The sequence below is a fragment of the Hemiscyllium ocellatum genome, chromosome 1, assembly GCF_020745735.1.
Source record: "Hemiscyllium ocellatum isolate sHemOce1 chromosome 1, sHemOce1.pat.X.cur, whole genome shotgun sequence".
NCBI classification, from domain to species: Eukaryota; Metazoa; Chordata; class Chondrichthyes; order Orectolobiformes; family Hemiscylliidae; genus Hemiscyllium; species Hemiscyllium ocellatum.
Window position 1 is genome coordinate 158,594,342 of NC_083401.1, and position 27,798 is coordinate 158,622,139.

Below are 27,798 nucleotides of genomic sequence, written 5' to 3' on the forward strand. Positions count from 1 at the left end.
CTACCTCCTCGGCACAAAATAGCATTTGCCAGATGAGGAAATTCCTAACCATAATGGGAAATGCCCCAAACACTGAAGCATCATACAAAACAGGAAGTGAAGAAGACCACCCAGCCCCTTAGGTCCAATCTGCCATTCAATTAGATCATAAGATTCATACAGCATAGCTAAGTCCCTTCAGCCCATTGACTCTACACCAACATTATCACCACTATAAGTGCATTAATCCCAATTTCCTGCACTCGTCCCATATCCTTGAAGGTTACAATACCTGAAGTACTCAAGTTTTTTTTTAAAAAGATTATAAAGGTTTCCAACTTCCACTACCTTCCAGGCAGCACATTGCAGATTCCCACCACTTGCTGAGTGAAAAAGATTTTTCCTAAATTGCCTCAGTCTCCCACCCCTTTATGTTAAAACTATGCCCTCTTGTGACTGATCAAGGGGAACGTTTGCTCTCTATTCATCCTGGTAATCAGACCATAAAGCTGTTTTCCTCCTCTCAGCTTACAATCAGAAGCTGAAACAGAAAGTAAAACAATGCTGGTCAGAGGCAGCAGAAAAGCTTCTCCAGGACTGCTTGGAATCAGTGGACTAGACCATATTCATGAACTCAAGACAATCTCGATGAGTCATACAACAGAAACAGACCCTTTGGTCTAACAAATCTATGCCAAATCTTGATATCAAAACAGCAACAATAGCAATAAGTGTAATCTATGCTTTTAAATGAAAGTGTGTCAAAATGCTCATCATGATATCTAATAGTAGAATGTAGTTTTAAGGAAATCAATTGATCAGTAATTAAGTTTCTCACCAAAGACCATGTGCAATGTAAAGCAATGCAGCAGACAAGCTTTCTGTTGTTAATAATTTTTTCATACTCTGACATGATCAGCTATTCAAAAGGCAAGAAAAATCGCCTACCTTAACACCAAGATTGTAGAAAAAACGTAAAATGCTTTTATCTATTTGAAGAAAAAAAGGCAAGAAAACAAAGTAGAAATCATTATTATTCCTACAGTTGCCACAAGTGCAATAATCCTGAAAGACTTCAAACTACATTTATCAATGTGCCTAATGTGTATGAAGATCAGAGAGCAAGTTCACAAAATACATTTAAGACAGTGTTAAGGAAGCAATTATGGAACTGGCTATTTTCAAACCTGGTGTTGTGTATCACTTTAGTGATCAAAAACATAAATTTCAAATAAACTAAAAACAGAAAATAATGGAAGTATTCAACAGGCTAGGCAGCATCTGTGCAGAGAAAACCTATGCCTAGACTGCTTGTTTCACAACTTGACTCCTGCATGGAATACAGAAGAATGTTCCACCTCTCCATACCAATGTACATCTCCCAACCATGGCAAATTCTTTAAACAAATGTGCAAATCCTGTTATAATTACAACTTAGCAAAACAAAATTATTTTAAATTGCCAGTTTTGCAACAGTAAAACCAAGTTTTGACTATCAGGTGAGAATACAAAAGGGATTTTTCACCATAGTTGAGAAAGAGCAATATCTGATCCACATAATATAACTTCTTGTAAATAAACAGTTTGATTTTATTTTTAAAAAGTAATTTTAGTCAGTTTTAAAAGTGCAGAACACAGTTTCTCTTAATATATCTTAAAGGCAAATATTTATTTCTACTATATTTTGAACATCAATTAAAAAAGACGGGGAAATAGACCTTCAGGTTTAAAGCTGCAAAAGGTGAAATTGTAAATCAATAGCAAATAGAGCATCGAGGTTTATTTACCGGACAATTGATCAGAAAACAAACTTGACCATTTTCTCCCTGCATAAATTGTTGGTCAGGCCACAGTACAGGTTTTAGCCTTGGTCTCATTCATAATGGGTGAGACGGAGATTTGAAAAGAATGCAGAGGAGGGCAGTGAGACTTATTAACAGTATAAAACCCCTCATTTATGAAGGTTCAAAATTCTTAGGTTCAAAGAGCTGAGACTCTGCACCCTAAACAAACAAAGGCTCATGGAACAACTGAACTGGTGTATAAATGATGATCGGAATAAATTATGTTCAAGTTGACAGCTTGTTCCAATTAAATAGACCAAGAGAGGACAATTCACAATTTTAAGCTGAAGTATGCTAGATTTTGCTGAATTATAAGAGGTGGGTCTGTTCACAGTGAACTGTGGACCACTGGAACAGGCTGCCATCATAAGCAACAGATGGTAATTCATCGAAATGCTTGTTTTTATTTGGGGAAAGACATCTCTCATGAAAATTATTGGAGTACTGGATAGTGAAAGTTATCAAAGGATACAGCAGGATACAGACCAGATGGAAATTTGGGTGAAGAAATGGCAGATAGAGCTTAATTTGAACGAGTGTGAGGTGATGCATCTTAGGAGGTCAATTGTGAGTGGAAAGTATACAGTTAACAACAGGACTCGTAAGAACACTGATATACAAAGGGGTCTTGAGAGGTGCAAGTGCATAGCTCCCGGAAAGTGACAACACAAGTGGATAAAGTGGTAAGGAAGGCATACAGCATGCTTTCCTTCAAAGGTCAGGGCAGGGAGCATAAAAATTGGCAAGTCATGTTGCAGCTGTATAGAACTTTAGTCAGGCCACGTTTGAAGTAGGAAGGATGGGGAGGCTTTGGAGAGGGTGCAAGATCGGCCTACCAGGATGTGTTGGAGTGTAGTAAGTATAAAGGAAAAGCTGGTCAAACTTAGATTGTTTTCACGAGAGCATTGCAGGCTGAGAGATAACCTGATAGAAATATATAAAATCATGAGAGGCATGGATAGGGTAGATAGTCAGAATCTTTTTCCCAGGGTGGAACTGTCAAATATAGGAGGTATAGTTTTAAGGTGAAGGGGTGAAACTTTAAAGGAGATGAGAGGGGCAGGTACATGCCTAGAACATGCTGCCAAAAGGAGCCAGTAGAAGTAGATACAATAGCAACATTTAAGAGGCATTTCGACAGATACATGAACAGGCAGAGAATAGAGAGATACGGACCATGTGCAGGCAGATGGATTAGTTTAGAAGGGCATCGTGGTTGGCACAGACATGATGGACCCAAGAGTCTGTTCATGTAGTTTACTGTTCTGTGTTCTATATCATTCTATGTGATTATATGGTTTCTCATGGGGTAGAGATATCATACACAGGCTTCAGAATTGGGTGGGCTGTAACAGTATGTTATTTTCTGTGCCCTGATCTTCTGAGTGAGAAGGATGAGGTATAGTAGATTAACTGAATTTAAGTACAAGTAGACAATCCTTTGTCTGAATCACTCAGGACCAGCTGTCTTTCATGTTTTGGAATTTTTCGGACAAAGGGTTAAACGACATTTTCATAGTAAATTTCTTTTTTAAATCACCAAACAGCAGACCCACCTGTGACTATTATGAGCACTGAGACAGAATTAACTCCAGCCAGTGCTGGGCCATGTAGCTCTGTCACACCTGAGTGACGTGGGTTGAGTGGTTGTGCCGTCGCACACCAAACAACCTTGTTCATGAGAAAAAAACTTCAGGAAAAAAACTTGGGATTTCTGAGTTTATCAGATTTTGGAATTTCAGATAAAGGATGGTCTATCTGTATGACCTGTAATCAAATTACAATGTGTTTTTCTGAATAGAAAAGGCAATTTTTGATTAACTAAGTAGTGCAACAGTTAATGCAATGCCATTTTATCTCTGACACACTGGTTCAAAATTTAGACAGAATTTTGTTGCCTCAAGACATCCCAGATTAAATGAATTTGGAAAGGGTCAATTATAGGTACACTGACAAAATAAAATGGCATACAATCACCACTAATAGAGATTAAAGGAAAATACTAAATGTTGCAAATCTGAAATGAAAACAGAGTATGTAGTTTCACAGGCGTTGAGAGTGCAGCACACAATTTCATTCTACAGGCTATCTTCCCTTCAGACAATGAATGACTTGCATTTTGCAATTTTTGTGACTGTTCTATGATTATTCCAAAGTACCAGTGTTTGTTAATCATGTTCAGCAAGACCATGGAATAATACAGGTAAACAGAAGAATTCCCAGTAATTTTACAAATTAAAATAAAACCCGTGATACTTTTGAGAAAAGATCATGCTATTTACCATTCGGAAGATCGGCTCCATTTTTGTTGTATGAAAACACAGGTGCACTGGTGAGGTACTCTCCCTCTTCATTCACAGCAAACCCAGGGTATAACAGATCATCGTAAGAGCTTGTGATGTGAGTTGCAGGCATTGGTGGGAGATTAGCCCCACGCATTGGTGCACAAAGTGGGGTTATAAATGCTGAGGTCACTTGAGGCTGTGATACAGTTGGACTGGACATCACTGAAGATGGAGATAAAGATGAAATGAATGTCTATGTCAAACACTCAAACAACAGAAGCTGTCCTCAATATTCTTAAGAATAAAACTGTCACACAATAATATTGCAATGAAGCTGTGAATCATATTCCTGAATTCTTCAACTTCATTGTTTTAAAAGTGTTTATGGTTAGATAACTGAGCATGTGACTCCCAACTCTGGGGCTATCATGAAAGCAAACATTCCTTGACACTATTAATATCACCGAAGTAACTTTACAAATGTTCAAAGATAGCATTCATTTTGTAACAAGAAATACTAGCATTTTCAAAAGTTGAATATAATTGTTATTAATGTGGTCCAGATTTATATATTAAATTTCTTAATACACAAAAAAAATCAATTCCAACGTGCAATCACACTAGAATTTTCTAAGTGCACAAACCTATGAAGTAAACCTGAAATATTCCCAAAATTAAATCTAGAACTTTTCTCTGAACAAGTAATTTGACTTTAAAGTGTATAATTCAGAAGATGGGGAGGTAGAATTTGTAAGGATAGGTAACTTACAAACTGAGTGAAATAACGGTTAAATATGTAATATGAAGCATTTTTACATTGGAACAAATATTACAGATTGGCGCAGATGCAATCATCTAACTATTCTCATCCCATTTTCCATATCCTATAAACCTTGGCATATACAACTCTCCACAGTCAGATTCACCAACTTAACTTCAATGTTGAGGATTTCTGCCTCTACCACCCTTATAGGTAATGAGTTCCAGATTTCCACAATACTCATAGGGATTAAGAAATTTAATATATAAATCTGGACCACATTAATAACAAGTACATTCAACTTTTGAAAATGCTAGTATTTCTTGTAACAAAATGAATGCTATCTTTGAACATTTGTAAAGCCACTTGTTACTCCGGTGATGTGGGGATTTCCTCACATCTCCTCAAAACCCTCTGCACCTTCCCTTTCATCCATGCCCCGGTCACTGAATCCCTCCACCAACGGGAAAAGTTCCCTCCTGGCCACATCCCTCTACTTTATACATTTCAATCACCTCTGCTCCTAGGAAAACCACCTCAGTCTGTCTAGTCTCTCTTCATAATTAAAAGCCTCCAGCCTAGAAAACATGCTGATAAATAATCTCTGTAACCTCTCCAGTGCAATCACATCCCTCCTATACTGTGGATTCCAGAAATGCACACAATAACTGTGAAACTACCTATATACTCCATGCAACATGCAACTATATTTTAAATTATATCAGTTATCTCCAATTAAACATATTACCTGCTGATTGGCAAGTGACTGACTCAGATGGATGTACTGAAAGCACTGGTGAAGTTAATGATGGTGTTGATGAAGGAAGATGTGACGAGCTCATATCTGACTGAAGGACAGGATCCATTCTTTGTGCTGTAGGGCAAGCGGGAATCTCCAATGGATCCTTCAAAACAGGCATTTAAATGAAATTAGTATACAGAATTTTTAATCTGATAATTATACTACACATGGTTGGAGTGCATCAGAAAATGATTTTTGTCATCTTGGTGGGACTTTCTGAACTTCTACCTGTGTTGAGGTACCCGTAGAGACTGACAATTTTCAGAAAGAAACTCAAGCTCCTGTCAGTAGGTGAATGGATTACATGACAAAATGTTGTGTTTTAGAATGTCACCTTTGTCTTCTATCCAGTGGAATGTTCTCACCTTGCAAACACCTTTGAGGAACAACCACCATCTTTGGCCTCTCCTTCTGCAAAACCACCAAATCGGGCAGCCTAGCATGGATGAGCAAGCAGGTTTGCCAACTTACCTCCCGACACATCCAAATCCTTCCTAAATTCAAGGTTTGTGCGAAAATCCTTCCTAAATGTTGGGGGTTTCTGCCTCTGCTACACTGACAAGCAGTGAGTTCCAGATTGTCGGACACTATTGACTGTATCAACACCTCAATTCAAAGTGGTAAACCTCTGATCCTGAATGATTCACGCAAACCCCTGGTAAGATCACAATTCCCTGTTAAAAATCTTGATCTCCTTAATTATGTAACAAGCCTTCCCAATTCCTTTCCTTTTGACGTACAGCCACCAGGTTGCTTCCCCTCAGAGAGTTGGCTGATGGTGGTGATTACCCAAGAATCCTGCCTCATGTGCTTCTGCACCATTTTTACCAGGCATCCTCCTTATTCCTGTCTCGTGCAGGTTGGTAAAATTCAGATCCTCTTACTGATCCTCTCAAGTTTTTGATTTTTTTTTTGCTGCTATCTAAAACTCAGCCAATCCCCAGTCTCATGATTCTTCTCGAAAACGTTAGTTAGCCTCTTCTTTTACTCTAGTATTAGCATCAACTTCTAGTTGGTCATGAATCAATTGCTATTAAACATAGAAAATACATGCAGAAAGAGGCCTTTTAATCTTTTGAGTCTGCGCCACTATTCAGTAACAATTACGGCTGATCGTGTCATTTCAGCATCCCACTCCCACTTTCTCTCCAAGCCCCTTGATCTCTTTAGCCACAAGGACCATGTCCAGCGCCCTCTTGAATATATCTAGCAAACCAGCCCCATCATCTTTCTACGGTAAAGAAGTCCACACGTTCACAACCCTCTGAGTGAAGAAATTCTTTCTCATCTCAGTCCTGAACAGCTTACCCCTTATTCTTAGACAGTGACCCCGAGTTCTGGACTTCCTCAACATTGGGAACATTCTTCTCACAATTAAGCTATGCAGTCCCATCAGAAACATATAAAATCCCATGAGATTCCCACTCATTCTACTAAATTCCAGAGAGTACAAGGCCAGTCGATCCAGTCTTCCTTCACATGTCAGTCCTGCCATCCCGGGAATCAGTCTGGTGAAACTTTGTTGGACTCCCTAAATAACAAGAATGTCCTTCCTCAGACTAGGAGACCAAAACTGCACTCAATACTCAAGGTGTGGCCTCACCGAGGCCCTGTATTATTGCAGCAAAACATTGCTATACTCAAATCTCGCTATGAAGACCAGCATGAAATGTGCTTTCCTCACTGCCTGCTGCACCAGCATTCCAACCTTCAGTGATTGTCCCACCATGACACCCAGGTCTCGTACCTGACCTTTTCCTAAACTGCCATCATTCGAATAGTAATCTGCCTTCCTGTTTTTGCCACTGGAGAGGATTTAGGAAGGATTTTGCTTTTATTTCTCATTGAATTACAAATTCATTGAGAATTCTAAAATAGTTATTTCTAAAAAAAAATAAGATTTCAGATTGAAGATTGCTTCCATGCTTTTGTCGGAGGATTGAATATTGATGAACTATCTCTGACAGTGTAGCATTCCTTTTGTACTGCACTGGTGTGTCACCTTAGGTCACATGTTTGAGTCTTCAGATACAGTTTGAACCTAAACAAGAACTGTGGTACACATCGACGACACCTCAAGCAATGGGATCTTATGAAACAATATATAGTGTCACGAAAGTCTTCTTCCACACCTGGTCTGTACCAACTCCACTTTCCCCAGCTATGCAACAATGCCTGACCCTGCCACTGAAGCCCCAGTGAAACCCCTCAATTTTTAAGCTAAACTTCACTAATGCTCACTGCCCAGTCTTCCTACTGTAAACCTCCCCAACCTTCAAATCGCCAAACTGATGTAACCTAATTCTTGCTGAAATCAAGTCCTGCAGTCTCCAAATCCCCATGCTCTCATGTCATGCAGCTCATGAATTGGTTCTCAAAAGCCATGTCAACTGCAAATTCCTTCATAACCATTAGTGATTTTCTACTATTTGTGTATTCACACTTATCTGGCTCCTCTTAATACCTATTATTCATTTTGGCCTGGGGTTCAGTTATTGGTATCAACCCATTTAGCCTTTGGCCATGCTAAATTTCCCAGTGTCCAGGAATGTGCAGGTTAGGTGGATTAGCCAAGGGAAATTCATGGTTAGAGGGATAGGATAAAGGGGCGCTGGTGGGGGTTTGTCTGGGTAGGATGCTGTTCAGAGGATTGGTGTGTACTTGATGGGCCGAATGGCCCACTTCAGCACTGTAAAGATTCTATGGAACTCTCTCCCTGCCAATAGGTAACAAGTAATTATACAAAGTCTGCATAAAATCTCTCTTGATTTGCAAGAGACAATTAGCTATATATAGCTTCAGAAACACGACTCTGTACAGCAAGGCAAGGAGAAAGTAGAGGGACTGAACATATGCCATTGATGCAATTCTGCATCGATCTCTAGTCAACTGAACTAACCAAACCCCCCCAGCCAGCAAATGCTTATCCAACACCTCTTCAAACATGTTATAATATAGTCCCCATTCCAATTCCATCCTTTGTTCAGCTGCTTGACTGGACCCTTTCATACTCAACGTAACCCTATGCTTTATTAAATTCAAATATTAATTTGAATGCTATCGCCTAATGTTGCATTTTCTCCATTTCTAAGATGGTAAGAACTGAGGCAATAATAATCCAATGCTCAACATCATTGAAAAGTGTCATTGTTCTTTCTGAAGCACTCTCTCTCAAATACAACATGTTTTAAGTTTGGGCTATAATATGACTATAGGATATAGATTCTTCCGCTGTTAAAAATTAAGTAAAGCAAAACAGCAGCATTAAGAGCTTTAGGATCTCTTAGGACACTCTGACAATATATGAAAAGTATGGTTACATTATGCCTCTACTACTCTTCCTACTAAGTGCTGGAGATCAGTGAAAGAGTGTCTACTTGGACCTCTAACAGGTCATGTGTTGCTCACATACACACTGGTCATTCCTTGATGCCAATCCAATGTTAAAAATGTTTTGGAGGATGATTAGTTCTAAAGATCTGTCCAGTAGTCGAGTAGGAGGGCGGTATCTTGCTTAGACAAGATTAACCTCCGAACTGCTTACCTGTATTGTACTCCATGCAGGGTGAATTTGGTCAAGGAGGGCTAAAATATTTCATAATATAAATAGTATCTTTGAAGAACAGTGACATTATTAATAAGCTTAGTTAATCTTATGGACTCTTACATGTTTCAGCAATCTACTGCCACCATGATCAGAAAAAAGAAATTACAATTAGCACATAACTGTACTTCACTCAAAGTTACTTAGCTTAATTAATAACTACATCATTTATCAAGCATCTTTGAAAAAAAATGTTGGAATAGGACTGCAGGACAAAATCATGTCACAATGAGTCTGGTGTTTATCAATCTTCTTTCATCAGGACTCATTTTATGCAACCTTCTTTGAAAAATTACACTCTTTCCAAATGTTGCTCCATTACAGAAACACGTCCATGTTTTATAGTCTTGATGTACTTCTCCTTAGTCTTCTAATCCCAAATATGTTTTGTCCCTTTATCCTGCTCTGCATTCTCTGACCCCCAAATCCCTCCAACACATCATTAAACTCTTCCTATTCTCTATAGTTAGAAACTGGTTTTATGCAGTTATACTGTTTGGTTATTGATAACCGATATATTTTCCTCAATGTAACATTTTAATGGTATAATGACATTGCTTTGTTCCCTTAAAAAAATTATCAAATTAAAGAGCACACACCAATCTCCAGGTAGAATCTTGGGAGGTTGGAATCTGTCATTATGCAGTTTTCTCATCAAGTGTATTAAGTCTCATCAAGTACATTTAAGACCCACAGACACTGAAATACCAGTAACACAAAACTAAATAAAATGTACACAACGTACTCACATGCAGTGCAGGAAAGGATTGCTCAGCTCTCTGATGCATTTTGTCAGGGGTTTGAGCCTCATTAGCTTCTGGTTCCACCTTCACTGAAGGAGCAAGGTGTTGACATTCTGAATTTGTGTAGTTTGATTCCAAGTCTCGATCATGCTTTCTACAAATCAGAGAGTTAAACAAATAATTTGTCTTAATATAGTTGGACTTAATTTTGTTCTTGTGTTCTGGAAAAAATGGATCAAGAAAATTGCCCTGCAGCAGGGAGAGAACACACTTTAGGGGACAGTGGATCATAGCACAAACAAAATACAATGAACTCTCAGTAGACAGATGAGCACAACAATCCTTCACTTAAATAAGTTCCAGCTGAACACACACCCAGGGAGAGCTCACAAATTAGACTGGCAGCTTGACAGTCTAATCTTTGACGTTTCAGATTCTAGAGACATTTCAAAAAGGGTGAATTTTAAAAAAGCTAATTGGCTTCAACTTTCTCCTTATGTGAGAACATTTGGGCGGCACGGTGGCACAGTGGTTAGCACTGCTGCCTCACAGCGCTAGAGACCCGGGTTCATTTCCCGACTCAGGCGACTGACTGTGTGGAGTTTGCACGTTCTCCCCGTGTCTGCGTGGGTTTCCTCCGGGTGCTCCGGTTTCCTCCCACAGTCCAAAGATGTGCAGGTCAGGTGGATTGGCCATGCTAAGTTGGCCATAGTGTTAGGTAAAAGGGGTAAATATAGGGGAATTGGTGGGTTGTGCTTCGGCGGGTCGGTGTGGACTTGTTGGGCCGAAGGGCCTGTTTCCACACTGTAAGTAATCTAATCTAATCTAATGGTGTGAGCAAGTTGGATATTGCATTTTCTGCATTAAGCAGTGACTATGCTTCTCGATGTACTTAATAGATCATGGAGCTCTGAGATTTCAAAGAGTCTTAAAAATCCTGATATAAATGCAAGTCCTTACTTGCTTTCTCAGCTGATGATGCAAGAACTGAAAGACACAGATTCGAAGTTTTGCACAAGAGGTACAGAACTTTTTTTTTGTTACACGGAGACGCAATTAACTGAAACTTGCTGGCATCAGGCTAGTGGAAATAGAAAACAATGCAAAATTTCAAAAGGAAATTGGATAGGGATGGGGAAGAAATAAACTTGCAGGATTTCACAGATAGAGTGAAAGAATGAGACTGACAGGACTACTCTACAAGGAGCTAGCATGGACTTAAGATAAATATTACATCTACAAACTAAATTGTACACTATAGCATGTTCATCACAACCCCTCCCAGGCACTTCATTGGTTAAAATATTGGGGGAGACAAAGAGAAGGAAAGCAAAGTCTATGGTCCCAACAGTAAGACCACACTGATTCTTTGTTTGGAGTGCTGGAAATTGCTTTGTGACCATCACATTAGATTGCTCGCACTTCACTTCAAGCATCGCTGCTCCACCATTGACTGCAAATTGGAATCTCATTAATAATCAGGAGCTGTGCTCGGATGGGTATGAAATTCCACATCATGGCTCTTTAAGCCTTCTATGCAATGTATTAAATAGTGGAGGAACTGCAAATGGACTTGAGGATCATAATTTCTAAAAACTGACCATGAGTAATTTGTAATGCATGAACAGAGCATATGCCAAATTATTCAAAAAGTAAATAAATAAGATCAATGAGAAATCCATTCTCCACATCTTCGAAGTTAACATCTGACACACTACAGCTGTACTTTGCCTACTCCAGCCCTGCACTGCAGATTAAACCAAACTGTACTTGTGTACATCTGAATGAGAAACAGGAAGAACTGAGTTTGAATATATACAGCTAATTTTCTACTAGAGAGTGGCGTCCATTGCAAATTACATTGAGAATGTCCAAGCTCATCTTAGTTGTCTTTATTTTCAGGATTTAGGAGACACAGGTGAGATTGTAATTACAGACTATTCCTAATTCATTTGTTACAGTGTTGATAGTCTGCTGCAGTCACTTGGACATAGCATTTCCACAATGCAGCTGAGTAGTCAATTAAGAGGCTAACTTTATTGAACTAGTAATGCGCTGGCTTGACCAGGTAGCAGTTTTCCTTCCCTCCTGAAGGATACTGGTGAAAAATTTAAGTTTTAAAACAACCTGGTAGCTTTTATAGTAATTTTCTTCTGGTATTTTCCCGCAAACTACTTTGGATCCTTTGGCTCCAGTAGTGGAGAATGCCACAAAATTCACAACTATTAAAGAAACTTACAGAAATATATAAAATATATGAAAGGAATAGATAGGATGGAAACAGGGAGATTGCTTCCACTGGCAGGTGAAACTAGAACTAGTGGGGCATAGCCTCAAAATAAGGTGGAACAGATTTAGGACTGAGTTCATTAGCAACTTCTTCAGCCAAATGATTATGAATCTGTAGAATTTTCTGCCAATTAGAACAGTTGAGGTTACCTCACCAAATATTTTTAAGGCAAAGACAGATAAGAGTTTTGAACAGTAAAGGAATTAAGGGTTATGGTGAGCGGGTACATACATGGAGCTGGGTCCACGAAAAGATCACCCATGATCTTACTGAATGGCCGAGAAGGCTCAATGGGTCAGATGGCCTCCTCCTGTTCCTATTTTTTATGGTCTTATTAAAGGCTACAACAGCACTGCAGCATTTTGGGAGGCTATTTATGCTGAAATCCAGGAGTTGCAGTGCACGTCAAAAACAAAACAGCTCATGCAGAGGCTGAAGCAGAACCACGGTCATTTGGGAAGCAGGGTGACCTGCTCAGGGATACGCGGTTTGGTCAATCCGCCTGTGATGAAGACATACGGTCTACACAGCTTAACATTACTACTGGCCCCAAATTTCATCCACTGCATTTACTCATTTGTGCGATTGGCAGACTGTTGTTTTGGCTTAATGGCAGCATGCTGATCATAATAAATACCACTCATCTTGCTGATGCTTAAAATCAATACGAAACAGCATCTCACCATCGCATATACTTTCAAGTTGTTTGCAACAAGCAGAAGTAATAACTGTACCCAAACAGTATGTGCTTACAAAGCCCAAACCACTGTCCACTATACACTGACGTGATTCCATCATTGGACAGCATTTTCTATATAATTCAATTACACTAAGAATTTAAATAATCAGTCACACTCACAATGTGCCACATATGCACACACTCGAAGATTTGAAACCTTTCTGGTTTAATATATTTTTATACACTCTTTGCACACCAAAAGGGCACATATATACATTGTGCCTGTTTAAACTCAACAAAATAGGTCACTGCCATTCTCAAACTTATTTTTCAAGGCAATGCTTTAATTCTCCTAGTCTTCAGCATCTGCAGTCCTCACTTTCTCCTAGTTAATTTTAACCTACTGTGAATCCTCTTGCAAGGATGCCTTCCTTGAAGAAGCTCTCCTCCTCCCTCTACAATGATCTCAGTGAGTCCCTCTCTCACTGCACCTCCCAGGTCATCTCCTCTGCCCGCCTGCTTGGCGCACCCTCCTCATTCCTGAAGAAGGGCTTATGCCCGAAACGTCGATTCTCCTGCTCCTTTGATGCTGCCTGAATTGCTGCGCTTTTCCAGCAACACATTTTTCAGCAATGCCTTAATTAATCAGAGTCAAACTGTTTGGTTTAAATTTAAACAAGGCTCATCGGTTTATTGTCAATTAACAAATAACTGGTGTATTCTTCATAGCAACATCTCTACCCAGGAGTCTGCTTTCCAACCAGTCAGTATTTTCCTCAAAGTGCCTTATCCACTTTCAGTGTAAAAAGATGTGTTTTATTTACGCTGACATTTATTGCATATTGTCCAAATGAAAGCAAAATGTAAAGCTTCAAAAAACGTGTCATTTTTCAGCACTACTCAAGTTCTGCACTAACAAACTAATGAGAGGGGGAAATGTGAAATAAGTCAAATGACCAGACCAATGTGTTTTCACAATCCCAATGGATCATATTTACAGGATGGTGGTCATACCATACCAGATGACAACTTATCCAACCTAATTCCATCTTTTCCAGATTTTCTGGGTATTTTCCCTTGAATCCTCTTAAATCTATGCTCCTTGTTATCAACTCAACCAAGATAAATACAGCCTTCCTAACCAATCAATCCAGATCCCTCAATTTTACGCACTTAAAGTAGATTTTATCCCCTCACAGCCTTCTCTCTTCTAAGAAACAATTCTAGCTTCTCCAATCTTTCCTCAAATTCTCCCATCCAGATAACGTTCTCATACGTTCCCTATTTATCTTGTCCAGTGCAAACATAATCTTTCCTATAACATGTTAGAACTATACAATTCCTTGTAACAGTGAATGTTACACATCAGAAACTACATATCAGTCTACTTGCATTTGTACTGATGTAGCCTAACTTGTCATTTATAAAGTTCCAACATAACCACCCAAATTTTAGTCTCACCCAATAAAGGCAAGCATTCTGCATGTTAGATTAACAAACTTATCCATTGTCCAGCCATGTTCAAGGACTTAAGCATATATTCTCTAAGGTCCCTCTGTTACTCTGCACTTCTCAGCATTATACCATACATTGTCTATTCCTTTTTGGCTTCCATATTACTTGGCTTTTTCAGACCAAATCTCAATGCCATTGTTACAACCACATGCCTCGTCCATTGATATCTTGCAGTGTGCAAGTTCCTTTTTCATCATCAACCACATTAAACGTTTATATTGAATTTAAACTTGCTGATCATGCCCTATTACATTCAAGTTCAAAACACTGACACTCATCACAAAAAGCAAGAGTCCTCATACTGGTGTATAGCCTGAATGGAAACAGAGTTCACATCACAAAATGTTCATCAATCATTACATTTGCTTCCCACCTTTGAGCTAATTTTAAATCCAGAATACCACTTTGCCTTGGATCCCAAGGTCCAACTTTTCATGATTAATCTGCACATGGGACCATATCAAAAGTCTCGCTAAGATCCATTCAGACTGTATCAAATGCACTACTCCCACTAAAGCTCCTTGTTATGTATAGTGAAACCCAAGCAACTAGCGAAACAGGAGATTCCCCAATACTCACTTTGAGAGTTTGGGAAAGTCTTCGTCTCGTCCGACATACTCAGCTGATGATTTTTTGGGTTGTTGACCTGGGGACTGCTGTGTGGAGCACTGCTGCCTGGCACCCATTGTTTGCTGCAGACGTGGCGGGAGGCTTGACTGTAATCGATTTGGTTTATTTACAAAACTACTTGAATTCTTCACTCCCTTGAAGTCAGCTTCTGTCAAGTGAAATACACAATTCTTTTATGTACAGTATTTTGGGCTGAGTGTATGATAGCATGGCACAACAGTATCACCTACCAACAAAACATCTTCTTGGTACACTTGGTGTTCTAGGTAATACCTGTAGCCCAGACTGAAAAGCCTGTAAAATGGTCAATTCACTTCAGGTGTAAAATGTTGCAAGAGATGACAAAGGGAAATAAAAGGACAAAGAAACCTTTAGTTATCAGAGCTATGGTTATCAATAAACCTGTGGGAAGAACTTTGAAAGTACTTTTATCTTCATAACTGAAAGATGTGAGAACTTTGAGGCAGTGTAAGGAACACAGCTGCAATGTCCAGAGAGGTATGACATTGTTTTGTTTTTCATTGTGCAGCCAAAAGGAGGACAATACATAAGAAGTTATGCTTTTCCCTGAGCATCTGACAGTACACCACCTGTGAACAGGACTAAAGTATTAAGAGTCTGGTTAGAGAAGATGTCACCCTTTTAGTCTTCTTGTTAAGTTTAAGGCTGGCAATTGGAAGGGAGTCCCCTTTTTCTGTGAATTAAAGATTTACAGCTGAGGTGAAAGATACCAGAGCTTTTTCTTCTGTGGAGTAAAGATTGAGAGACAAGGCTAAGGATTTGGTGGACAATTCTACTTTTTAGGTATGATTTGGAAACCAGATGCATAAAACTTTAATCTCATGGTTTAACTTTAAAGATGGAAATAGATACAAGAGGCCAGGTGTCTTATAGTTTAAAAGGGTACCAGACAAACTAGATTGGGAGGATTCAGTTTCTGTGGATACTCACAAAACTGAAAGCAATCAGTTCATAAGTTTTATCACTCATTGAAGGATCCTGCATAACGTCCATCAGCAATCAATATGCTATTCATATTCAATAATTTTGAAATGTAGTTTGAGAACTTTATAATCCTACACCTTTGCCAGTGTTGCTATTCAAGTCTGAACCCTTGTAACAGTGAAATGTTACACATCAGAAACTACATATCATCTACTTGCATTTGTACTGATGATCACGGTATAAAACTATAAATGGATAAATATAAAATAAATAGCAAGTTAATATATATCAGTTTGTAGAAACAGATTTAAGCATTGTTTTGTTACTGTCATATCGTAAATCACAAATCTCCTCATCCACCACAATCAAAGAATGTATTAAAAAGTCTTTACCAGAGTTGGTATTCATTGGCTTCTTAGCTCTTTTCCCCTGAACTCTGTTCCAGCTTGAGCCCCGAGAAACCTGTGTAAGTGGCCTAAGGTTCTGGAGAGAGGCACTGTATCTAAACAGAAATAATACATACATATAGGTTTGAAGAAGCATACAGCTTGTCATGACATTCCTAGTTCATGGTTTTCTTTAAGCAGCTCCTGCATGTTTTTGGTATCATTTACATTTTCAATACTCAGTCCAGCCCTTTAGTGCTGTTTTTGAGATTTATCACTTTCTGATTTCACAGTTCTGTTGCTGTAAGAGTAAACATAAGTAAACAATGAATCAAGTATAAAATTAGAAGGGCGTCTGAACAAAATACAACGATGCAGCATTCACCAATTACATTGGTATCTGTAACCTGCTACTTGTGACTGCATTTTCTTTTTAGAAAATAAACCATTTGGTATTTTGCAAATGTAAGTAACTTGAAATGAGTGAGAATTGGCACATTTACAACAAAACAATGGACAGATCTCACCCACAGTTACTGTGCATTACCCTAATGGACAATGAGAACTTGTAATTGGGCCACTAGATGGAGCACTGGCCACCTACTCTCAGAATGAATCACAGAATCCGTGCAGTGCAGCAAGAGGCCATCGAGTCTGCACCAACCCTCCGAAGAACATCTACCTAGACCCAGCCCGCCACCCTATCTCTGCAACCTTGCTTTTACCCTGGCTAATCCACCTAACCTAAACACTATGGGGCAATTTGGCATGGCCAATCCACCTAAACTGCACATCTTTAGACTGCGGAAGGAATCTAGAGCCCCGGTGCAAACTCACATTAAACACAGTAACCCAAGGCTGGAATCGATCCGGGTCCCAGGTGCTGTGAGGCAACAGGGTTAGGGTTAGGGCTAGCAGTGTTAACCACAGAGCCATTGTGCCACGCATTTTGTTTTTTTGACCAAGCTGGTTTTTAATTTGAATATGAAAAATTAAATAACACATATACAAAGGTTGGTGACAATCTTACATCTCTCCCTCTCAACAAGACCATCCCTTGGGTGCAGCTGACACTTCCCCATTTCATCCAGAGATCATGTTTGTTCCTTTCCCGCCAGTATTGAGTATCTCCCTCAATACGTTTTGTTTTGCTTTCACCTTCAATTTCTCAACACTGCCCTGGTGCTTTTTGGAGTTTAGCAATTTATTCCACTCTATTCTTCTCCAGTCGTTTTACTGGACAGTCAACTTCACATTCTCAATCTTCACAGACATCAATATTTTTGGCAGCTTGTATTTGTTTTAACAGATCTTGATGCTCACAAAACTCATTTGGCTGTGCACATCCTGCAATACCAAGAGAAGCTCAGAGAGCTCAGCTGGTGACGAGGACGTGGAACAGGATGCAAATTGTGATCCCCATTCCTCACTCTGTCGGTATCACAAGTTACTTTTCATGGATTCTTAAGAGTCCTTTGAAGAGGAAGTTTCTGTCTTCCATCAAATGCCATTATGTTATAGTGTTAGAGTATTGAGTAGAGGAGTTGGGAAGTCATGTTGCGGCTGTACAGGACATTGGTTAGGCCACTGTTGGAATATTGCATGCAATTCTGTTCTCCTTCCTATCGAAAGGATGTTGTGAAACTTGAAAGGGTTCAGAAAAGATTTACAAGAGTATTGCTGGGTTGGGGGATTTGAGCGAAAGGGAGAGGTTGAATAGGCTGGGATGGTTTTTCTTGGAGCGTCGGAGGCTGAGGGGTGACCTTATAGAGACTTATAAAATCATGAGGGGTATGGATAGGATAAATAGACAAGGTCTTTTCCCTAGGATGGGGGAGTCCAGAACTGGAGGGCATAGGTTTAGGGTGAGAGGGGAAAGATATAAAAGAGACCTAAGGGGCAACTTTTTCATACAGGTGGTACATGTATGGAATAAGCTGTCAGAGAAAATGGTGGAGGCTGGTACAATTGCAACATCTAAAAGGCATCTGGAGGAGTATATGAAAAGGAAGGGTTTGGTGCTGGTAGGTGGGACTAGATTGGGTTGGAATATCTGGTCAGCACGGACAAGTTGGACTGAAGGGTCTGTTTCTGTGCTGCGAATCTCTATAACTCTATCAGATGGAAAGTATTGTGTACATTTGTTGTGACAGACTTACTAGAACTAATGGATGTGCAAGCAACAAATGAAAATTCTGCATGGCCTGACCAAACATGAGGCAAGCAACAGTTTTCTCTTTTCGTTATGCACTAGGCCTTTCCTCCTCTTGATTTTCTTGTCCTTCTTTACAGAGCACAATTCCATAAGTGTTCTGTTCATTTCAAGTCCAGGTGTATGAAGCTAAGCTGTGTTATCTTGTATAAGTTTACGCTGATGTTCTTTTCAAAGTTTCTATTCTAGTTCACTAATTCTCTTTTCAGCTCTGGTCTATTTAGCATTGACAGTCGGACACTCCTGGTCTTGCCTTTCCAATTCCTCAAGTTTTAATTGCAGTTCTGCCTGGTTCCAGTGCCTGTCCATCTGCAGAGAGGTAGTTATGGCCCACCATCACCCTCATGTATTTTGACCGTTCCTCCAAAAGTGAGCAGCACTCTTTAATTGGCAGCTTCGGCAGACTGTTTCCATCAGCGTCAGTCTGGGTCTCCTTTTGACAGCTTTAGTTGGTCTGTAATTCCGTGCAGCGTTTTCTTTCAGCATCATGGTGGATCCAGCCCAGGATTCCAGTGGGGGCGGGGCAGGGGTGAGTTCTGAACCCAGAGGACTCCTGAAATGGACTAAGTGGACTTGGTCTTAAAATGCTCCTTTTTAAAAAATTCCTCTTTTTCCCCCCTTTAGTATATTAACAGGGAAGGACCATTATTCTCAACTTTTAATTTTTTTTTTATTTTTCTAATTTATTATTTGTACTTTTGTAAGTCTGTAATACGGGACATTTTAGTTCTTAGTTTTTCTACTTTTTCCCTAAGAATTTGTACCTAAGATGGAACTGTAAGTGGCGACTTGTAAACATTTCTCTGTACTCATCTGACAATAAAGCTAATGCAATTCAACATGTGCCAGCCGAACACAAGTTCATTAAATATTGCCTTCTCGATTGTGGCGTTATATTTTCTTTCCTTGTTCTGCTATATTTCATAGATCCCCTACCGCATGGAAGCAGCCACTGTTTGTATATGTTTGTAATGAAGAAAAACAAATCCCATCAGGGTAGTTTAGAAGAATTCATGTCTTGAATTTGGGAACGTTTTGAACTCATTGTATATATTTAAGCTTCTAATTGAGTCAACAGACTTCCAAATTCTCCTTTGTCACTAACATCACTGGCAAGTAGGAATAGCGACACAATAAGCAGGAGGCAGCCATTTGGCCCTTCCAGCTTGATCTGCCACTCAATAAGTTCATGGTGATCTGATCGTAAATCAAGTAAAAGCAAAATACTGCTTCAGAAAACCAGAAAACAGACAGCTAGAACAACTCAGCAGAACTGGCAGCATCTATGGAAAGAGAAGGGGAGCTAACCTTTCACTCTTGTTATGAAGATGTGGGTCTACTGTACCTTCAAGAGAGTTAAAAGCTAGCAGAACTACCTGATACAGCATCAAATGTTCTGAACAAGATATAATGTAACATCTGGTCAAACAACTCAATTAGCTGGTTGCCTGAAGACAACAAAACAAATTCGAATTAGGCCGATCGGTTTAAATTATACCCCGAAAAATACCAGACTCCAAAAAGTTTGAATTTAGTGTATTGACAATCTTAAAAGTCAATGACACAATCCGAGGCTTGTGGGGGGGGGGGGTATAAGACCGGGGAAAACTGAACAGTTGGGAGGAGAACTGCCAAGCCACCAGCATCTGCAGACTGCCCGGAGACTAGCTCTCTAAAAGATACCTTTATCAAATCAGTAACCTGTGAAATGAAATTCCCTAAGAAAAAGAAAAGAAGACTGAGGAAGATATAAACAGAAGATTCGATATCTGGTTGGTTTTGAAAAGTTGAATTTTTGGTAAATCTTAATGGGGGTTTATCAGACTCGTATTATAGAAGGGAAAGTAAAAGATAGGTTAGAGGAAGGAGCTGTAAATAGTTGTTAGTTAAGTATTCTCTGGTATACTTTAAAGAAATAAAGTTGTTATTTTGTACTTTAAATAGTTCTTGGCCTCTCGAATTTTTACAGATTACTGCATAGGATAAATCTTTTTTGCATTGCTGTTTTAAATTAAGCAGGAGGTTTACTCTTCTTTGAAGACGTCATATTAGTCTCCAAACACCCCTATCGTTTCTGCTTCCACCATCAACCCTGACAGTACATTCCAGACTCTTACCACTCTGTGTAAAAAACTTGCCCCTCACATCCCCTTTGAACTTTCCCCCTCTCACATTATATGTATGCACCCTAGTTTTAGACATTTCAACTCTGGGAAAAAGATTCTGACCATCAGCCCTGTCTGTGCTCCTCATAATTTTATAGAATTTTAATTCTATCAAGTCTCCCCTCAGCCTCCGCCACTCCAGAGAGAACAGCTCAAATTTTTCAAGCCTCTCCTTATAGTTCATACCGTCTGGTTCAGACAGCCTCTTCTGCAAAGCCTCCACATCCTTCCTGTAATGTGGCGGCCAGAATTGAATGCAATACTTGCCTAACCAAAGTCTTATAAAGGTGTAACATGACATACTGACTCTTGTACTGAATTCCTCAAACAATAAAAGGCAAGCATGCCATACACCCTCTTTACCACCCTATCTACTTGAGTAGCCACGTTCAGGGAGCTATGGACTTGAACCCCAAGGTCCCTTTGTACATCAATGCTGTTCAGGGTCCTGCCATTAACTGTATACTTTTCCTTAATGTTTGATCTCTCAAAGTGCAGCACCTCACAATTACTGGCATTAAACTCTATCTGCCATTTTTCCACCCATATCCGCAACTGATCTGAATCCCGCTGTATCCTATGACAACCTTCTACACTGTTCACAACTCCCCCAATCTTGGCATCACCTGCAAACTTACTAATCCACCCATCTACATTTTCATCCATATCACAAACATCAGAGATTCCAGTAAAGATCCTTGCAGAACACAATAGTCACGGACCTCCAGCCTGAAAAACAATCTTCCACCCACGACCCTCTGCCTTTTATGGTCAAGTCACCATGGATCCTAAGCACCTGCATCTTCTGGATGAGCCTATCATGAGGGACCTTGTCAAAAACTTTACTGAAACCCATGTAGACAACATCCACTGCTCCATCCTCATCGATCACCTTTGTCACCGCCACAAAAAATTCATACAAGTTAGTAAGACATGATCAGCCCTGCCAGGAGAAAGTGAGGACTGCACATGCTGGAGATCAGAGTCAAAGGGTGTGGTGGAGAAGCACAGCCAGTCAGGCAGCACCCAAGGAGCAGGAGTGTTAATGTTTCAAGCATAAGCTCTTCATCAGGAATGAAGAGGAGCTTATGCTCAAAATATCGACTCTCCTGCTCCTCAGATGCTGCCTGGCCGGCTGTTCTTTTCCAGCACCACACTTTTTGACTATGACCTGCCCTGCACAAAGCCACGCTGAGTGTCCCTAATTAACCCATGCTTTTCCAAATGTGCATAAATCCTATCCCTAAGAATTCTCTCCAATACCTTCCCAACCACCAATGTGAGACTCACTAGTCTACAGTTTCCTGGATTATCCCTATTTCCCTTCTTGAACAGAGGAATAACATTAGCTACTCGTCAGTCATCTGGAACCTCTCCAGTGGCTAATGATGATACAAAGATCTTGGTTAAGGCCCCAGCAATCTCCTCTCTTCCCCTCTCAGTAACCTGCAGTAGATACCATCTGGCCTTGGGAACTATCCACCTAAATGCACTTTGAGACCCAATACCACTTCTTTCTTGATCTTAAAATGCTGTAGCATATTGGCATACTCCATACAAATCTCACTACCCTCCACATCCTTCTCCCGGTGAATACTGACTCAAGATACTCATTTAGGATCTCACCCACATCCTTTGTCTCCATGAACAAGTTCCCTCCTTTATCCTGGAGTAATCCTACCTTCTTCCTTGTTATCCTCTTGTTTCTAATGAATGTGCAGAATGCTATGTTCCATGTCATTATTTGTCAATTCACTTCAACCAGCTCTCTCAATATTAATAGCAAAAGTCTCATTGTCAGTTCTCTCTGTCTCAAGATGGATGTAAATTTCAATCATATTACGGTCACTGCTACACAAGGAAGACTTCACTAGAAGATCATCAATTAATTATATCTCTTTGCAAGATACAGTCAGTTCTTCTCTAATGCAATGGTTGTGTTCTTGTGCAACCCCATGTTATAGAAAAATCACACTTTAAAAACAGTGCTTAAAGTGTTGGCAATGTAATCGCGTTCCAGCCAACACACTTATTAAAAGTTTGCGCTTTAGAAACAGCATCCCCAATTCACCAATCGCATTACAACAAATTTGTCTTGACGAAACGCACGATTATAGCAGAATAACCTGTACCAGATCTAGTACAGATGCCGTCTGGTCAGCTCCAGAACATGCTATTCTAAGAAATTGCCCTGAAAAACTCCTAGGATATCCTCATCTAGGCTATCTCCACTCATTTGACCTTTCTAGTGTTCAGACATCATGGATAAACTAGAATAATGGCATAGACTAAAAAAAACTATACAATTAACCTGGAATTATTTTAGATAGAGTAGAGAAAGTAGAGAAAGAAGAAGAGAATGAAGTTATTAAAATTAATGATAACAGGTAAACAGACAATCTTTTCTCAGATTGAGGAGTCAACGATAAGAGCTCAACAATTAAAAACTGTCGCAAAGACCAAAAACAACAAATGTTTATACAGATGATGACTAGAGCTACAAATACTTTGCCACAGAAATGTAGTACACTTGTACTTTTTAGGGAAATGTAAATAGGTCTTTAAAACCGAAGAGGATACAGTGCTTTGACCAGATATGGAGCATTATTTTTATTTTAAACTATGCTCGTGAACAGTCACCATGTACATAATTATTTAAATGATTTATGTGCTGTAAAGTTTAGCTTATGTTAAATGTAAAAGATGTGCAGAACAGAATCAGCATAATGGTTTGGACCAATTTTCTCAGGACTTGATATAAAAAAGGTGCTTAAGTAATGCACCTAAGGCTTACCACTCACATTCACAAAAAGAAAGTAAGAAAACAAAATAAATTGGAAATTAAAAGCTAGAAAATATAATTTTCTAGCTTTTAGGATTTCATAAAACTATAGGCTATATACATGCAAAAGCACTAGCTCCTTAATTGCTAGTGGTGAAGGCTGCAAGTTGTACACTCAACCTCAATTTCCATATGCACTATAAATAATCTGTTTCAATAGAGATATAACAATTTAGTGGAACACCATCTGACATTCAAGTTCATTGAAAATACAGGCAACATGAGCCCATATTAGCCATATGTAACCTTCAGTACAATTACACTGCCGAGTATATTCTTCATGATGTCAGGAAGCCAGATTTCACGGTCATAATCAATTAAGTGCTACAACTAAAAGCTGCAAGACAACTTGATCTGTATACTTGCTTAATAAAAATTAGAAAATACAGGCACCGAATTGATGCGTCATCTTTGAATGTGCTAAAAGTATAATCTTCAAGATGCAAATTTTCCAGCCCTACGGAAATTAGTTGACCCGCTAATTTATTTCTCCAAAGGCCTGTTACTTCAAATTACAGCCTGTAGTATGATAAATTTAATCACACCAGAAACCTTCTGCATGTGCTATTAAGAGGTTCTAAGTAAGAAAGATATGCTACCGCAATTCACGTAACAGCCCTGTGACTGAGCAACAACGTATTACCATGAAACCGAAGAAGCATTTTGCAGTTTCTGATCCAGCATCAACTCTTTATAAACAGCTTGACCATTACTAAACACACGTTTCAAACTATTATCGATTATTCCAACCATACATAGACATTTCTAAAATGCATTAATGAACTTATTGTTAGTTAGCTTTGGATTTGTTGTATAACAAACATTCAACAAATTAATTAGCAGGTTGTAGCTCATCATAAAGGTAAACTGCGAAACACTGGTTCAGGATTTGCTGAGAAAATAATGATGCCTGAACAACAATGGCATTATGTGAAAGTCAGCAATAATCTATAGCAAGAGGAGAAACCTTATGAATTGCAAAGCCACAAGTTCTGGGCTGGTTTGTGGTGCTGTTTTTAATTTTACTAAAATGGGATTACATTAACTTTATGTTGTCCTTCAGTCTTGTGATAGAAAGTTAAGTCTAGCAATTAACATATAAACATAAATAAAAGTTAGAAAATAAATAGGGGCAGAAGTAGGCTTTGTGAGCCTTCAGCAACTCAATAAGATCAAGGCCAACCTTTGACCTTAATTTCACTTCTTGCCCAACGAGAGAAAAAGTAATATGGCGAGTGTCCTGAAATTTCAATGATTTCAGCCTCAAATATATTCGATGAAGAAGCATCCATAGCCTCCAGCATCAACAAATCAACAAAGATCATAACCCAATGAGTGCGGAAATTCCTCTTCATCTCAGTCTTAAACGATCTTGAGATTATGTCAAAGTCCTGCATAATTCTCTGCTTAAACCTTATTCTGGACCCCACAGACCACAGCAATTCAAGGCAGCAGTTCACCACTACTTCGTCCAGGGCAATTAGGGATTGACAATAAATGCTGGCCTAGCCAGTGATGCCCATGTCCAATGAATGAATAAACAAAGCTCAGAAACTATCAGGCCATTTTATTCAAAGTTACAGGACAAACTCTCAACACAAGAATAAATATAGCTCACCTTTGCTGCATCACCTCTCGTGAATATGTATTGCTCTTTCGAGACCAAAACTGTGTGCGCACAAGTGTGGTCTCAACACAAAGGCTTATGCATGTCTAGCTAGTCTTCCTCACTCCTGCACTAAAAACCCCATATTAAAAAAGAATAGCAATATACCATTTGTCGTCTTAACTACTGCTGAACTTGCATGCTAAATTTGTGCTTCTTGTTAGGACATCTTAATCCTTCTGAATATCAACAATTTTTAAAAATCTGATTTTCTATACTTTCTGTCAGTGAACAATGTCTCATTTTCCCATATTATTCTCCATCTGCCATATGTTCTTATTGCTACCTCACAGACTTCTTGATAACACTTTTATAGTACAGGTCATTTTGCTATAACATGCGTTTTGTTTACGCGAATTAGCTGTAATACAGTTGATTAATTGGGGACACCGTTTCTACAGCACAAACTTTTAAAGCGTGCGTTGGCTGTAATGAAATTACAACCCCAACACTTTACACGCTGTAGCTAAAGTGCAAATTTTCTATAATGCAGGGTTGCACAAGAGCACGAGCGTCACATTATAGAAGAACTACTCTGTATCTTGACTTCCCCAAAATTTACTCTCCCAACTAGCTTTGCATTTTACTCTTGATGCCTTCATCTAAGAGTTGTCCAATATCCTTACTACATATGGTGAATGAGGTTAAGATATGTGATGAATTGATGCGGTTTCATTTTTAAAGCCACACAATATTGCATTGTGTTAAAGTTGTAGCATAGTAGGAGTATAGGTACATTGCCCTAGGCCACTATTTGTTGCTCACCCCTAAAGTAGCAAAGAATAGAGCATATTTTGTTAATCAAAAGCCACATATTGGCCAGACAGTGGATATATTTATCAGAATCTAGTTTAGTTGTTAGATTTGTGGTGATCTGGAAGCTGAAGAGCATCTGCTCAAGTAAAACAAGAAAATTAGTCTGCAATTTGTTACCATCTCTATTTCTATTCTCTCCGGCTTCATCTGGGGAACCATACTTGACAAATCTGTTGGAATTCCATGAAAATGTAACTAGTAGAATTGACAAGGGGAGTCAGTCGATGTGATATATTTGGACTTTCAGAAAGCATTTGACAAGGACCCACTGAAGAGATTATTGTGCAAGATTAAAGCGCATGGGATTGGGCGAAGTGTATTGAGATGGATAGAAAACTTGTTGGCAAAGACGGGGTAGGACTTAATGGGTCATTTTCAAATTGGCAGGCAGTAAGTAGTGGGGTGCCACAGGAATCGGTGCTAGGACCCTAGGTATTCACAGTATATTTTAAAAGTTTGAATGAGGGAACAAAATGGAACATCTCAAAGTTTGCAGGTGATACCAAGTTGGGGGTGGGAAGGTGAATTGTAACGAGGATCTCAAGATCCTTCAGCATGATCTGGACGGATTGGTGAGCAGGCAAATCAATGGCAGATGCAGTATAATTTGGATAAATGTGAGGTTATTCACTTTGGAAGCAAAAACAAGGAGGCAGATTACTACCTGAATGGCTGTAAATTAGGAGAGGGGAGTGTGTAGCAAGACCTGGGGGTCTTTTTTGCACCAGTCACTGAAGGTAGACATGCAGTTGCAGCTGGCAGTAAAGAAGGTAAATGGTATGTCATACTTCACTGCGAGACGTTTCGAGTACAGGAGCAGGGATGCATTGTTGCAGTTATACAGGGCCTTGGTGAGGCCACACCTAGAATATTGTGTGCAGTTTGGGTCTCTTTTTCTGGGGAAGGATGCTCTTGCTCTCGAGGGAGTGCAGCAAAGGTTTACCAGACTGATTCCGGGGATGGTGGGACTGACATATGAGGAGAAGTTGACTAAGTTTCACTGGAATTCAGACGAGTGAGGGGAGGGATCTCATAGAGACCTATTAAATTCTAACAAGACTGGACAGGGTAGATGCAGGAGGCATGTTCCCAATGGTGGGTGTGGCCAGAACTAAAGGTCACAATCTGACGATTCAAGATGGACCATTCAGGATGGCAATGAGGAGACATTTCTTCACCCAAAGAGTGATGAGTCTGTGGAATTCATTACCACAGGAAGTGGTTGATGCCAAAACATTGAATGTAATCAGGAGGCAGCTAGGTATTGCATTTGTGGCGAATGGGATCAGAGGTTATGGGGAGAATGCAGGATTAGGCTATTGATTGGACAATCGGTCATGATCATGATGGCCTCCTATTCGCTATGTAAATGAGTACAAATTAGATCTTGGCTAGCCTTTGGAAAGAAAAAGTGGTTCAACTCTTCCCAAGATTATCTTGGGGAATGCAATCAGCATCCCCATGTGACTGAAGAACTGAGTTTTGGTTAATTGGTAGTTTTCCCAAAATGCCTGAATTAGAAAGAGCTGCCAAGGAGGATGGAGTTTGCAATTTCGGCAAGGTGAATAAATCTGCTGAAAGAAGTGGTTGGAAGGAATAGGGGACTATTCATATCACGGGAGAAATTATAGGAGG

General features: G+C 39.4%; 1 protein-coding gene across 1 annotated transcript in view; it reads right to left on the reverse strand.

Annotated features, from left to right (window-relative positions):
- Positions 1-27,798, reverse strand: part of otud4 (OTU deubiquitinase 4) — a 100,775-nt gene that overhangs the window by 4,512 nt on the left and 68,465 nt on the right. The window contains exons 12-17 of the mRNA XM_060832916.1: positions 16,469-16,578; positions 15,081-15,279; positions 10,024-10,171; positions 5,617-5,773; positions 4,106-4,330; positions 928-968 (exon numbers count right to left, since the gene is read on the reverse strand). Of these exons, the coding sequence (XP_060688899.1) occupies positions 928-968; positions 4,106-4,330; positions 5,617-5,773; positions 10,024-10,171; positions 15,081-15,279; positions 16,469-16,578 (880 nt within the window). The remainder of the gene's footprint in view (positions 1-927; positions 969-4,105; positions 4,331-5,616; positions 5,774-10,023; positions 10,172-15,080; positions 15,280-16,468; positions 16,579-27,798) is intronic.